At 34.4% G+C, this 13,103-nt stretch overlaps 1 protein-coding gene across 4 annotated transcripts in view; it reads right to left on the reverse strand.

Annotated features, from left to right (window-relative positions):
* FSTL5 (follistatin like 5) overlaps positions 1-13,103 on the reverse strand; it is a 348,242-nt gene that overhangs the window by 45,484 nt on the left and 289,655 nt on the right. For all 4 annotated transcript variants that reach the window (XM_035323584.1, XM_035323585.1, XM_035323583.1 and 1 more), the window contains 2 exons: positions 12,842-13,003; positions 10,895-11,029 (listed from right to left, as the gene is read on the reverse strand). In XM_035323584.1, coding sequence (XP_035179475.1) covers positions 10,895-11,029; positions 12,842-13,003 — 297 coding nt within the window. The remainder of the gene's footprint in view (positions 1-10,894; positions 11,030-12,841; positions 13,004-13,103) is intronic.

The raw sequence follows: 13,103 nt of genomic DNA on the forward strand, positions 1-13,103 counted from the left end.
CACTCGAGGTCCTGTAAATTTAGCCATAAACTCCTTTTTATCAGTCTTTTTTTTTTTTTTTTTCCCTAGAGGTGACATAGGAAAGAAAATAAAAATTACAACTATTCAACAGTGTGGAACTACATAGCATCAAATTAAATGATTTAAGATGTTAAGTACAGAGCACATTAATTTGTGTTAATGCAAAATGATATATATGGTACTGAGCTATATTATAAAAAAGAAACAACAATTAAAGGGGATAAAAAGAGTGCTTAGAAAGCCTCACACTTACTCATTTTAAAATTAACAGATCAGCTGGAAGAAAAATAAGACATTATTTAAGAGTGCAATATAAAATCATAAATGACTACCATCACCTCATTTAATATAGGTCAAGAAACCTCACATAGTTTTTAATCAGTCCTGTAACTTATATTCAAGAAAGATCTCCAGTCTTTAGACAAAGGACTTGGACCAGGTAGATCTGTAGATGGAAAGTATGTTAAGGAACATATTGTTTAGCATTCATTTAGTTTAAAACAAAATTAGCACCTTCGGTCACATCCTATACTCAGTGCTTACACATACTTATGTCACCAAATTTAAAAATACATAGTTGTTGACAGATCTCAGTAAATTTTTTTTCATTTTAAGATGGAGGACCAGTATATCCATTTGTGCCCTATTTCCCTCATTTATTAAAAGAAATCTATTCAAACAATATACAATTATTAAATAGTATGGGATGTGTTTGCAGCCTTGCAAGAGTTAGTGACCTTGAACAGGCTATAGCTTCTCTGTTGGGCCTTGTACTTAAATGTTTGTGAAGTTCATGTGTTAGTATGAGCAGCAGCTGTAAAGCAGTTGTTGCAGTGCCCAGCAATGCATGCTGGTGGGTGTTATGACAGAGATAACTTTTCAGCTTGTCAGGTGAAGATACTTGCTTTTGTTTGTTATGCAAGATAAAAGCCAACTCAGTATGAGAGAGTAAAGGTTCTGTGCAGTGTGCTCTGGAAACTCCATCTGGGATCCATCTGATTCTAGGTGAATGCTGGGTGCCCTGCATTTATAGGGATGTCAAATTTACTCAATCTACATATATTCCTCTTTTTGTTCTTATTTTATTCTTTATTCTTATTTACCTCATTGAAGTAACTATTTTATTGCACTATTCATTTACAGGCCTTTCATGAAGACATCTGGAAAGAATGCTGCAACATATCTCTCTCTCCCCACCTTGTGCAGAACAGGGGAGAAACCATGTTTTAGTGAGATTAAAAAAAAAAAAAAAAAAAAAAAGCATACTTCTCCATAAAAAACCCTCTTCACAGTCCTTATATAACTGTTCTATGCTTTTATGCTCAGTCCTAGCCTTTAATTATGAGTAGCTAACATAAAATCCGTAAGCCTACGCTTCATCCTTGTTATTAATTTTCTCAGTTGGATAAATAGTAATAGATCGTGCATTTTTCAGTAAAACTTTGTCCTTAGTACTTCATGAAATTCTTCAGCGGAATTTAACAGCAGTACAGATTCTTACCCACTTTAGACTGAAACAATGAGGAGAAAAATCCCCCCCCGCCCCCGTTCATTTTACTAAATGAAGTAGGGATAAGTCAGAACTTTGGTCAGAGCCTTTTGACATTCATTATATGTAATTTTAGAATGGATAACCATGTAAGACAAAACATTTCTTCACTCATATACCTGCGTCAATTTTGATACACATACTTTAAAAAGACTAACTATTCAAATCTTTCAGTAAACCAAATGATATGAATTGGTATCGCTGGAATAAATCTGTTGCTTGTCTTCATTTTTAGCTTATTGTTCTCTAATTTATTTTCTATAAATCTTTATAATGAATCACGTAGAATTCCTTTCCTGTAGCATATTAACTCAATACAGACCACGCTGGTAGGAAGAAAAAATGGTTCATGAGCTCAAATTCTGCCCCATACTTGGAAGTTTGAAATAAAGTCTTTGTCTATGATGCTGTCAACAAGTATAAACTTGTTTAGCACTGCCATAAAATAATATGCCAGCATAAATTATCTCTGAGGAAATTAGGTGAATAGGTATTATTCAGTATAAAATGTGACAGGGAGATTCTATTAAAGTTGCATAAAGCCTTTCAGAGAAAATTTTGAGCCATAAATCACAGTCAAAAGGCTTTTAGTTTCTTTCTAGAGTCAGTAGAGATGCCTGGTGGCTTATGATGGCCATAAACCTGTAAAGACAGTAGCATTCAGATCACATAATCTCTTGCTAGGTGTTAGGACTCTAACATTACGTAAAAAAGGTAATGTGATAGAAATAGATCTGTTTAATGGCATGGAAAAGATGTATTATTTTATAAATGTAGCCCCAAGACTCATGAGGCAGGTAGTTTTTATACTGCTGTGTGACCAGGTCAAAGAATTTGTAGTTGCTTTGTGATGTATGATGATGTCATAGGGGGCAAACTGAGTAACTAAGAGTAAAACCTCAAATATTAAAGCATCATCAAGTAATATTAAATTACTGAAAATGCCTTCAAAATATTACTTTCTATCATGACAGCTGTCTCAAGCTGCATGTGTTTGTCTCAGTAAAATTTATAGTAAAGCTTAGGGAGACATTAACCAGTGGCAAGCTAAACTGTGTTTTGGAAAACAAGATTTTGGAAAACATCAAGAGAAATTAAAATACTGCAACAAACAAAATAACAACACAAATACTGTTTAAAAAATAAATAAGCTTTAAAAGGAACAGAACAATTTCATCAACAATGACTCTAGTTTGATAGGATTATGGTAAGATGAAATGGAGAAGAAACCTAAGCCAAACTGATGTACCTGTCAAAGTATAAGAAAAATAAATAAATAAATAAATAAGGATTTTAAAATTTATTTTACTTCAAAATATTTTACAGGGATAGAAGATAAGAATTTTAAGTACCTGAGTCACCCTCGGAAATATTCCCTTGGACTATCAATATTTTTTCTTTTTCTTTTATTTCTGCACTGTCTTCTTTATTCTTATTTACCTCATTGAAGTATTTTCAATGAATAAAGAATAATTTTCTTTAGATCTCTAGATTAAATTTATATACTCTATTCCACTAATTCTATTAATTATCCCCATGCTAGTATATTTTTTCCCCTATCTCTTTACAAGCTCAAAAATGGTATATTTATATATAGCCACCGCATTATATTCCCTACTCAGCTAACATATTATATTGTTCCTAACACTACCTGAATATAGTTTAAAAAAAAAGCTATCAGATAATAAAAGGCTTTCTTAAAGTGCATCCGCATATACTGCAAGCTACAAAATGAAAAGCCACCTTTATCAGTTAATGCATAGATGCTGCAGTATTAGAATAAAGATCCCATTTACAAAAGGACAGAAATAGACATCTTTAAGAAAAGAAAGTGGCCTTAGTTACATTTAACATCCTATTTTTATTCTGTCAGTTGTTCCAGCAGCTTGATATTCCTTTACATCAATGCAGCAGCAAAGATGATGGATAATTATTACAAATGGCTGCCAGAGCTAGAAGTAAAGCATCCTGATTCCAGAGCTACTCAGGGTTTAAGTTGTACTGATATGAAGCAGATTTTTTTTAATGTTCTCAAAAATATTATTCTATAAATGTTTTCATCTTGTATTTTCAGGATGATAATTGAAAACAGAAGGCTGATTAAACACTTTTTACCTTACAAAGCAACAAAACAGAGTAAATTATGTATACTCAAGACAAATACTTAAAATAACCAGGTTCAGGTGAAGAACATCAAAATACCACCATCTTCTTTAGGAGGTGTTTGGCCTACTGCTATTAATATTGAACAAATTTTGAAATACATTAGAAAGTTCAAGCAGAGTACTAATACATATGCCTGTATTTCCCTCTTTCTCTTCTTCCAGTCTCTCCGAAAGTTAACGACTCAGAAATTTAGACATCCAGGGAAAAGCAGTGAAGACTACTTGAGGGACAGAGACAGGTGGGAAGAAGCAGGATTTGTAAAAGAGACCTGTTGGATATAGGGCTTATGGTAGGTAAGCATATGAACATAAATTTCTGCTGCTGATATGAATGGAAAAATATGAGAAGGGGTGACTGGATGTAGAACAAAAAACTTAGGAAGTATGTATCTCTTTATCTAGAGCATTAAAGAAACAAGCAATACATTTGCTTCTGCAAACAACTTTTCCCATTTTTTAAGAAAACCTTACCCAAAACCAATTACAATCTACAGGCCAAAAAAGTCCCTCCAAGTCCTACAGTAACTCTTATCATGAGAACTTTCTCATGAGAGAGAAATTAATTAATATTTAGTAATTGTACATTCACAGGGCAAGAATACTTAAATTGTCATTAATTTATGAGAAAAAAATGAAATTCAAAGGAGGAAACTGAAGGAAGAACAGAATTCAAAATGGAAACTGAACGTAATTCTAGAGCAGTGAAAATTATTAGTTAGTAAAGCAAATTACCAAGAGAACTAAGGTAGTCTCCATCTATTTGTATCTTTTACTCAGGTATAAATGCATTTCTGGGAGGATACATTTCAGGCAAACAAAGGATTAGGCCCGTATTTAGGCATCGCAGGTTGCAATTTAATGTGTTGTGAAATGGAGAAGACAGATAAAATGGCTCCATCACACGTAAATCTATGAATCCATGAAAATCTCTCTTCTGAATAATCGAACTGCATCGGAATGAAACTAAAAACAGATTTTAAACTGCTATTTGTATAACTAATGTGATTACACTAGAGACTCTTTCCAACACAGCTGAGTTCTCTCAGGTGTTTTTAGAGGAGCTTTACAGTAGGGGAGATTCTGTTGTCTTCAGTGAGATTTAGACCAGGTCGTTAACCTCAAAATGTTTTTACCATTCACTTCAGGGGTCATCCAGCTATCTCCCAGACCAACTACTTCATTCTCTGTGGATTTTACTGCAAACTTGAGGGAAAATGGAATTCAGAGCACAAAAAAAGAGGTTTCAGTCTCTAGAGAATTAAAACACAGTTCATGTAGTTTAGATGCCTCTCTTGTAGAAATGGGATGTACAGCCCTACTTACCTTTATGCTGCATGCCTCTGTTGACTATGAAAGTCATGACACGTTAAAATAAGCATTCTGAAAAGCCATGTAAGGAGCTAATAAAGATGACACCAGAATACAGAGATAATTAGTATTTTTAAATATAAATTTAAGATGCTAATTAACATGTAGTGCTAAAGTCCAAGAGATTTTATAGAAATGTCAAACAACGATAATAAACAGTTTCTAATTACAGCAAAGCATTTTCATGAAACAGTTAATTTCAGTTTAAAGCCAAGTTTTCACAGGCTAAAGTATCTTCTCCAACAGAGAAAAAAAATCCTAAAACTTCTCAGGCAAGGGGCCTGCTGGGAAGCAGAAGAGAGAGCTAAGACCGTATCATAAAGTATACACACACCAGGAAGAAAATTAACAAGAGAACTGAGCTTGTTTAGCCTGGAAAGTAGAAGGTTTTGGGGCACCTAATAGCAACCATCCAGCACCTGCAGAGGTTTTCATGAACACAGAGCCAGGCTCTTTGCAATTGCCTCTGCATTGACTGGTATCATTGGAAAAAGCAGGCAAGCTTTCAAGCACACAGGCCCTTCTTCAGGTGTGATATAGAAGCAACAGACCTCAAAGCGTGCAGAGTAACTACTGAGAGTTTAATTAGTTACATGACATTTACAAACTTAGACCAGATAAATTAACATCTTTCTGCCAGAAGTGGACAGAATGATACAAGAACAACTAGATAAATTTTATTTAAATTATTTCACAATACATACTGTTGCTACCTGCAACCCTTTTGACTATTTTTTTGTGTTTGGTCAGATTTTCCTTTAATATATACTCTAATATGCTGTCTTCCTTAAAAAGACAAGTTAAAGAAAAATGTTTTACTTACTAGAACAATAGCAAGTTCAGAATGTTCTCAAATATCTCTCTCATTTGTTTTAATTGGTCCTCGAATTAGGGTTATTCTCCACACAGATTTAAAAGGAGAAGCAGAGTAAGATACGCACTGTTGCTGCATGATCATATATATTTAATGATAACAAGGCAGTAAAGTAACTAGAGGCTCGTGAATGCAACCCCACATCTAATACAGGATTATTATGTAGCACTTCAGGTATCATTTTGCACTTGTGCTCCTCTCCCTTTTTCCTCCCATCCAGTACCTTTCAGTGTTAAGTGTTCTCATTAATCCTTCCTCTTTCACCTGCTGTTGCCTGGGTCATCCCTTTATTCCTCACATTATTGGTCTCTGCTTCTAACAACCTTCTCTCCTCTCCCAGGGCCCTTTCACTCCTTCAATTTTACTCAGTCTTATTCCTCCTTTCCTACATGTCCTTGGATGCTACATGGAGGACCACTAAAGGAGCCAAGAATAGCCAAGAGCACAAGAAGAAAATTATCCCCACTTTCACATCCACAATAGCTCATGGAGCAAAGAAAAGGCAGTTACACTGAGAATCCCCTCTGCTATGGTAGTCCCACAGCCTGGGTCTACCAAGTGCATATGGCATCTTCAGAAAGGTAACAAACTCCAGGAAGCATCCACCCACTATTTAGATCACAGACTGCTGGAAGGGATGTTTTTACTGTGACAGACTCTGGAGAAATCATTATTTTAATTGCAGTCTATTTTAGTGGCAATCTCTCTGCGTGGACCACCAGTATCAAGTCCCAGATTACAATGTAAAAGGTTTCAGTAAAATGACTCCAGAATTTTTACCATGAGTAAAAACTTGCCTTCTTCCTAACACCTGTTTTGGGAGTGATTATAGCATATTAGCAGAAGCATTAAAAATTCAAAGACGCAGAAAAGCTTTTCATTGAGACAGAGAGCAAAAATGGAACGTTTCAACCTAAATGGTTAACATCAAAAGAATTAAACAGGATCTGATAATCAGCATTGTTTGAAACAGATGTTTATATAGGTAAAGCCTATATAAACAAACTAAAAGAAATCCATTACAATTTCATAAACCTTGCAAAAAGCAGGCACATATTTAGACACAGATGTTAAGTATAATAAATTTTAGTTATAAAATGAGCTGATAATGTTGAAATTAGGATATCTTAAAGAAAATAATACAATTCCTCTCACCTGAGACAATGCCAAAATGAAAACATTTTAAGAAGTTTTATTTTTAATGCACATTGCAAAATGCTGAAGTGCTAAGAGAAGGCCAAACTATTGCTGAGACTGTCATCTATTATTAAAAATTTTACCTATGTGTGAAAGAACAATGGTTCAGCATTCAGTGTTGACATCTTCGGAACATATCTGAATGAAAGAGCACTTTTACAGTATTTTCCATTCACTTCCATCTCAAATTACCATCTTGATGATATATCATTATCAATAAAGTATACTGAATTGGGAACTAGAACTCAAACTTCTATGCTAAAGCTCAGAAGCCTGAAAATAAACAATACCCTGGCTCCCTTCCTATGCATTATATATATATATATATTTTTTTTTTTGCTACTATCATCACTATTCCACAATTCATACAGGTTTGCCCTTCACTTTGTTTCTTTAGTGTTTGTAATACAGACACATGCGTTAGATGTGTATGCAACCAATGCTGTGAACTCTGAAATCCTAGCAATCTGATAATATTTTTAGGCACACAGATGAAGAAAATAGTTTATTACTTAACAGTTTATTTATCCACAACGACACTGGTTTTAATTCAGGCAAAGTAACTGGACAATAGAAGATTTTCTTTTAGGTGTTGTTTAAACTAGTAAGATTTATCTAACCCCAAAGGAATGATCTAGTCACGTCCTTTCTGTTGTATATATTAGATTTTTCTCAAAACACACTATATTTTTAATATAAAAAATTTGGGATGTGTTAAAAATGAGATTCCACAGATAACTACTAAAAATTTGGGTTATTATGCAAAATAGCATTAATAACCCAAAGCATTCATATGCGTATAAACAGTGGTTTAGGGAAGTGCAAAAGTGAACATTTCCTTTCACTATTAATTGGAAAATAAAATATACACTAGTAAAAAAATGGAACCACTCTCTATGTTCATACTGTTGCTTATAAAGTTACCGCCATGCTCAATGCAATGTAATTAAAGCTTATACTTTAGAGCTCCACTGTAAAAGTTCTCACTACCTTCTCAAAGCCAATCAAGTCAATGTTCTGAAATGCTTTTATTTTGCTACGAGTTTTACCTTGTGTGAAATTTAAAAAGTAGATAATCTCAGGTTAACTGACAAGCAAGTGAGAATCTGTTCTGCTTTTGTTCCAAAGCAATGTTTTATTACAAGATTTCCAGAAGGGAGGCTTCTGTATTTTAATAAGGGAGAAAAAAAGAAAAAAAGAAAAAAAAAAGAAAAAAAAAGAAGAAAAAAAAACAACTAGGAATCAAAAAACGCCACCATCAACAAAAAGAAACAAACAAAACCACAACTTGATTACAAAAATAAATGTCTGCTTTATTCCCTTAAAAGAGGATAACTGTGAATTTATAAAAATATATCAGTTTATATCAGATAACATAAAATCACATTTACATCAGAGAATACCTTTAGAATTCAACTTCTGACCTCAACAGCAGGCACTGAATTGTAGTAGAAGAAAATAGCCTTGGGTTTAAAATGTGTGGATGGGGGAACAAAAGCCCCAGATCCTATCCTGGTGGTTATACCCATGCCATTCTCTTCCCTAATAATCCCTAATTTGATCCATGAACCAGTGTTTCGAGATGAGTATAAAAAACAGCAGAGAAGAGTTAATAATAAAACTTAAAGTACATGGGCTTTCTAATGCTGTTATCCTCCCTTTAAAGCAACATTTTTCAACAGAAGTATAGATTAAATAAATAAATAAATAAATAAAATAAAAGAGCAAGTACCTTAAGTGTCTATCAAAATTTACACCTGTGAAGGCAGTTTATTCATATAATTGTGATGATATCAATAGCAATTGCTCTTTTTCATTAGTATGTACCTTTGTTTTGTTGCACGTACAGAAATGGTAAACAAATCAGACTACCAGAGTAAACATCTCCTGTAAATACGCGTTGCACCTCTATTTGAATTATATCACAATGCAACTCTGGACTATTTTCATTTTTATACATCCACTGGTATTGAGGAAGCCACGTTCAGATGTGACAAAACGCAATGATAAAATGCCTCCCTTCAACATACGACATAGAACTTCCATAGTGAATGACTTTTGTAGGAAGGAAGGAGACCATGTCTTTTGGATGAAATATCTTACAAATAATTTAAGTTACATTTGCTCTTCCTTCATTTACATCTTTCATGACAGCAAAGGTTATCATAACAGCTTCCAACTTAGCGCTAGTGGACTGTGAAGCATTTAGTGCCAGCAGTGTTCATTGCATGGTATGTGACTTAACAATCATGTAAAATTATTGCATCATGTTACAACTCCTGAAAACGCTATTTTGCATAATTACTGCAGATCACGTCTTTAAAGAACACAATAGTTTAGACTACTACAATATTTGGAAACTGGACAGTTGGATATAAATGATTTGTCTTTAAGGCCAAACAAGTTTAACCAATCATAAAAAAAATCCTGCCTGTCAAGGTTTTGTAATTTGGCAACAGTCTCAATTCTTTTCACAGCCTGGAAAAGGCAAATGAAGGTGACTGAGCTGCTTCATATCACCAGATTACTAGAAATTTAACGTGATCAAACAACTTATTTATCCTCAGCTACATTCTCAAAACTGTCTGAGCAGTCATTTTTGTGAAACACAGAAAAAACATGTTAAAAATTTTGAAATGACAGTTATAATTAGTGTTACGGAAAGCAGCTAAATAAAGATATTAACACTTGGGCTATAAACATTTTCCCACATGGAGGATTTCCTTGAAACATTTAAAGCTTAATAAACCCATATGTAACTGAGCTCAGCATCTTATAAGAGGAAGTGTCAGACAGACTTGCAGTGCTACTAATTCTGCGTCCAGTATCTTCTGTTGAGTACTTGTTATGGTTAAATAAGCTTCTAGATAAATAGGAGAGCCTTAAGTTAATGCAATCAGACTTACTAGTAAAATAACTATCATTTTACTATGTGTTACCAGCAAATATGTGATATTAATTAAATATCACGTATTTATCACAAAACTCATTTAAAACCAAAGCCAAAACAAAAGCAGATACACTCAGGAATGGATTTTATGAGCAGATGGAAGGGAATGGGAAAAGTATTAAGACAAAGGTAAACCAGATTTATAAGCCCTGCTACCTTTTCATGAAGGATGAAGACAGAAACTTTAGGGTGGCAGAAGAGATTTCTTTGGCACAGTGAACTCCCACCTTAGTGAGCAAATGTTGTCAACTATTGCTTCACATTTCTCAAGAGCCACATTTATCAGTGCATAAGACAGCATGGGCCAACTAGAACTGACTGAGCACTCCTAGCAGTTGAGATCAAGTCCTGTGATGATGGGATGTCACGAGAGCCAAGTCAGACTCTTAATACACGTCAAGAACGTGCACAAAGAAAGACTAGAAAAGTTTTTGGTGTATCCCCCCAGGCTTCCAGGAACCACACCTCAGGATTATTATTATTATTATTATTTTAAGCATCTGGTTCCTCTTCCCTTCACGTGCAACTAAGCATCCAAATTGCAACAGCAATGTAAAAAATGAAATCTTCAAATCATTCTGTGAATCGACATTTCACTTCTGAATAAACCTTTAGATTACTCACTCTACCTTCAGCAACTTTAAAATATCATTATTTAAGCATTTTAAATTATTTATTTACTCATTTTATTTAATGTTTCATAATTTTTAATGCTGATTTTACCTTTAAGTAAGAGTTACATGTATTTTTATAGTTCTTATAATACTTACGGGTCTTTCGAGCAGAGTCTTCTACAAAAAGAGAAGAAATGTCTTCATCCACCCCTGCTTCATTCTTTGCAATACAGGTATATGCTCCTGTATCTTCATAGCGCACATTGCTAATATGAACCTCACTGCCGTTTGCTGAAAGGAGAGGAAAAATTCAACATGCAGACATGCTACAGTGCTTTCAGATTAAACATTCAGAAGGCTTTCTCTGCTCACACTAATTAAACTGTTTTCACTCCTCACTTCGTAACTTGGAGCCATGCCAAACTAATCAAAAGGTATTCAAGTGGCTAGTGTACTGCATACACTCATTCATCTGACAGAAATCTGGAATGCCTCCACGGATTTTTCAGTTTGGAGCCAAGTATCAGTCTGCTATTTTATATAGGTTTAAATGACTATGGTCCTCTTTAAATTCAAGTAAATATTGTGTGTTCGTTATGTTGAATTTGGTCTCTTGACACTCTATTACACAAAATAACCAAGATTACCATGGAATATAATGGGGTAAATTTTCAACATAAATAATAATTTTAATGTAACTATTCGTTTCTAGCAACCAGAGGTACCCGGTATTGCCTTCTTGTAAATGCAGTGTAACAACAGACAAAACACGTACAATGGAGTTTTATACCTACATCAGTGTAGGAGTCTATGGAAACTCTGTAATGGTTTTAGGAGTATTTTCAGACAAATTTCTGACAAAGTAAACATAGATGGGTTTTACACATGAAAAATAAGCACTTGCACGCAAATGAGGAATTGTATGTCAGCTTGAGTAGGAATGTCAACAAACAGTCTGGATTTCATGGGCAAAGGTCTTTTTAAATAACGTGATATGAATAATGATTCAATGCATTGTAAGTGTGGAATACTTTTTCTGCTGTAGGATTTTAAAAAATGTTTTCAAGTTATTTTAAAATATGGACCGGGAGGAACACTGGGTCATGGTATAATATTCTCTCTAGACCATCTTTTGCTTGAAGTTAACATGTAGCTAGTTTAACTCTGGGATCAAAAAAAATAAATCAGAAAATGCAAAGGGATTTTCAAAGCATTATTTCATAAAACGCAATCAATAAAAATATAATTAGATGTATTTTGTTTTGAGAAAAAACAATGTTATTTATCATAAATACATGATACAGAGGCAAGGGGACGGGGGGGAACTTTCCACTTTTCCACTATTGATTTCTGTAAGAGAAATCAACAGAATGGTGCTATGAAAGAGAAGTTCACCAGAAAGAGTCCACCATTGTCTATGCATAGCAGAAAGTCTTTCTGTTAAGACAGTTGTTCACATACATCCCAGAGAGAGGGCCTTGAAAGTACAGAGAACTCCATCAATTATAGAGAAGGTAAAATTCTCTTTACAGAAGCAGTTACCATCTACCTGTCCTACTGTATCTCACACTGCAGCCTCAGCTCTATCCTATCCTAATCCATGTCCTATTTTTGCAGATGAATGAAGTAAGATTTTGAAGACAAAACTGACCGCACCAGATTTTTTTTTCTATGGCTGATCATATATCACCAGTACACAAGAATGTCATGCTGGCTGGGCAGATTCACTGAAATCTCCAAGCCCTGAAGCTTCATAGATTTTTTATTTTTTTTTGGGGGGGTAGTGTCTTCGCATCCCCCTTGAGGTCTGCTGGGACGCCTCATATAAAAGCACAATCACTTCATATATTTCTCCTCCTTTCCTTTCCACTTAAATTACCATCTACTGGTAATTCTGCCAGTTAGTACAACTCTTATTTCAATAAAGATAAAGCGGAGAAAAAAAATGCATCTTCAGGAGTAACTGCAAGACATCACCTAAAATGTTTTAGCTGACTTCAACCCTTGTTTGAAACTATGTAAGGAAAGCTAGTACAGAAAGGATGCAGTTGCAGATAAAGCATTTGGAACATGTAGAAAAAAATATATATATATACCCTTTACCTTGAAGGGTTAGCTGTTTAGATAACTTTGGAGTGATATCAATTCCATTCTTCAGCCAGCCAAGTTGTGGATTAGGAATACCTTCAGCATGACACCGAAGGCTAGCTGTTACACCTGGCTCCCTTGCCTGACTCTCTGGATAGACTCGGATGACTGGTGGAACTGAAGGCAGAAAACAGTTACGATTTAGTGGAGAAGAGTATCATCTTCATTTAAAAAAGAAAATAATGATTATAAGCAACTCTAAAGAGTCTTACAGCTA

Source organism: Oxyura jamaicensis, chromosome 4 (assembly GCF_011077185.1).
Source record: "Oxyura jamaicensis isolate SHBP4307 breed ruddy duck chromosome 4, BPBGC_Ojam_1.0, whole genome shotgun sequence".
In the NCBI taxonomy this organism is placed as follows: Eukaryota; Metazoa; Chordata; class Aves; order Anseriformes; family Anatidae; genus Oxyura; species Oxyura jamaicensis.